The 1,857-nt window shown below is 69.6% G+C and overlaps 1 protein-coding gene and 1 long non-coding RNA gene across 2 annotated transcripts in view; both read left to right on the top strand.

The window, feature by feature from the left end:
- The window catches only part of KMT2D (lysine (K)-specific methyltransferase 2D), a 24,803-nt gene that overhangs the window by 2,720 nt on the left and 20,226 nt on the right, over positions 1-1,857 (top strand). Inside the window, exons 10-13 of the mRNA XM_010566576.1 lie at positions 61-95; positions 382-516; positions 613-1,463; positions 1,714-1,827. Of these exons, the coding sequence (XP_010564878.1) occupies positions 61-95; positions 382-516; positions 613-1,463; positions 1,714-1,827 (1,135 nt within the window). The remainder of the gene's footprint in view (positions 1-60; positions 96-381; positions 517-612; positions 1,464-1,713; positions 1,828-1,857) is intronic.
- Positions 25-696, top strand: LOC104831155. Its single transcript, XR_774284.1, has 3 exons — positions 25-95; positions 382-516; positions 613-696. It is a non-coding gene; the product is annotated as an uncharacterized LOC104831155 (long non-coding RNA).

Below are 1,857 nucleotides of genomic sequence, written 5' to 3'. Positions count from 1 at the left end.
TGAGCTGCCCCCTGAAGAACCTGCCCCTGACGAGCTGCCCCCCGAAGAGCTGCTCCCCAGCGAGCTGCCCCCCGAGGAAGACCCTAAGCCACCAGGTAAATGGGGGACCTCTGGGTTTGTCCCTTTTTTCCCCTCCTATTGACTCCCATGGGTGTGGGGGTTCCATACCTGGGTCCTTTCCCAGCACTGGTCTTGTGTGACCCTCAACCTGTTGACCCTGATTTTGTGCTTCAGTGCCCCATTTTGGGGGTACGTGGGGGGGGTGGCAGGTCCCTGGGCCAGGCCAAGGCAATGTTTGTTGCCTCTCAGCCCCAAGCTGGGTTACACAGTGAGTAGAGGGGACCCCTGTGTACCCCCCTCACCTGCAGCCCCATCCCACAGGTCTCCTTCCTGAGGTGGCTGTGGCAGAGGAAGCACCAGCCCTGGCCCCAGAGGTGCCCCCTGAAGAGGAGATGGAGATGGAGCCGGAGCCCTTACTGCCCCCCGAGACGGCACCCCCACCCCCGGCTCCCCCAGGTGGGTTTGGGGATGCACTGGAGTTTGGGGAAGGGGATGTGTGTGCGTCTCTGGTGAGGGCTCTGTCTCACCGTCCCCTCCTCTCTGCTCCCCCAGATCTCCGCGCCATCTCACCTGCCCACCCCCCAGACCCCTTGCCTGACGCCAAGGAGGACAAGGTGCCCGAGCCGCCCACCCCAGCCCTGCCCGAGCCCCCCGGCAGCCCCGGCACTGCCATGGACACTGAGCCCCCCAGCTCCCCACCACCCCCCCTGGGCTCACCTGCCTGCACCCTGGCCCCTGCCGAGCCCCCCGAGGATGAGGAGATGGAGACAGCCGGTGGTGAGGGGGAGTCACCAGCCAGCCCCCCTGGAGATGGCCCCCATGCCAGCCCAGCCCCGGAGCTGGGGTCCTTCCCTGGCCTGCCTGAGGAGGAAGAGGAGGAGGAGGAAGAAGCACCGAGGCTGGAGCGGGAGGGCACCAGTGGGAGCTCCCCACCGCTGAGTGAGGAGGATGCGCTGGAGGAAGGCCGGGCTGGGGGGGACGCCGAAGCCAAGGGGTCCCCCCTGCTCCTGGAGCCGGAGGAGCTGGGCCCTGAGACCCCCATGGAGGTGTGCGCTGCTGGGGAGAAGCTGCTGGGGCGTGGGGACGAGGGGGGGCCCGAGCCCCCAGCCCTGCGCCCCCGACCCGACATCCTCAATGAGATCTCCAACCTGAGCCAGGGGGACACCAGCAGCAGCTTCCCTGGCTCGGAGCCACTGCTGGGCTCCCCGGACCCCGAGGGTGGGGGTTCGCTGTCCCTCGAGCTGGGGCCAGCTTCGGCCGACGCCAGCCTGCAGAAGGAGGACGCCGGATCGCTGCCGCTGGGTGCCGAGACCGATGACTCGCTGCTCTTCGAGCCGGCTGCCAAGGGGGATGGGGACAAGAGCCGGCGGCGCAGCTCCCCGGGGCGCTCCCGTGTCAAGCAGGTATTGGGGGAACCCTGCCAGCCCCAATCTCGGGAGGGGGGGACCCCACCACCCTCCCTGCCCTGCCGGGGCCGTGCCCCCCCTCCCCGGGTTGCCGCTGCGGCAAGTAGGTGAGGGCCGAGCACGCGATGGGGGGTGGGATGGGGGCCGTGCCCCTCCGCTGCCCCTGTCCTGGCCAGGATGCGTGGTGGGGGTCCGGTCGGGGCCCCCTCCCTGGGTTGCTGTAACCGCCCTCTCCCCTTGGCCATAGGGTCGCAGCAGCAGCTTCCCCGGGCGGAGGCGCCCCCGAGGTGGGTCCCACGGGGGCCGGGGCCGGGGCCGTGCACGCCTGAAGTCGACCACCTCATCCGTTGACACCCTAGCAGTAAGGCTGGGCTGGGGCAGAGGTGGGGGG

This window comes from Haliaeetus leucocephalus, unplaced genomic scaffold (genome assembly GCF_000737465.1).
Source record: "Haliaeetus leucocephalus isolate CR32 unplaced genomic scaffold, Haliaeetus_leucocephalus-4.0 Scaffold214, whole genome shotgun sequence".
NCBI lineage: Eukaryota > Metazoa > Chordata > Aves > Accipitriformes > Accipitridae > Haliaeetus > Haliaeetus leucocephalus.
Note: the sequence above shows the minus strand (reverse complement) of the source record. Positions and strands in the feature narration are given on the sequence as shown.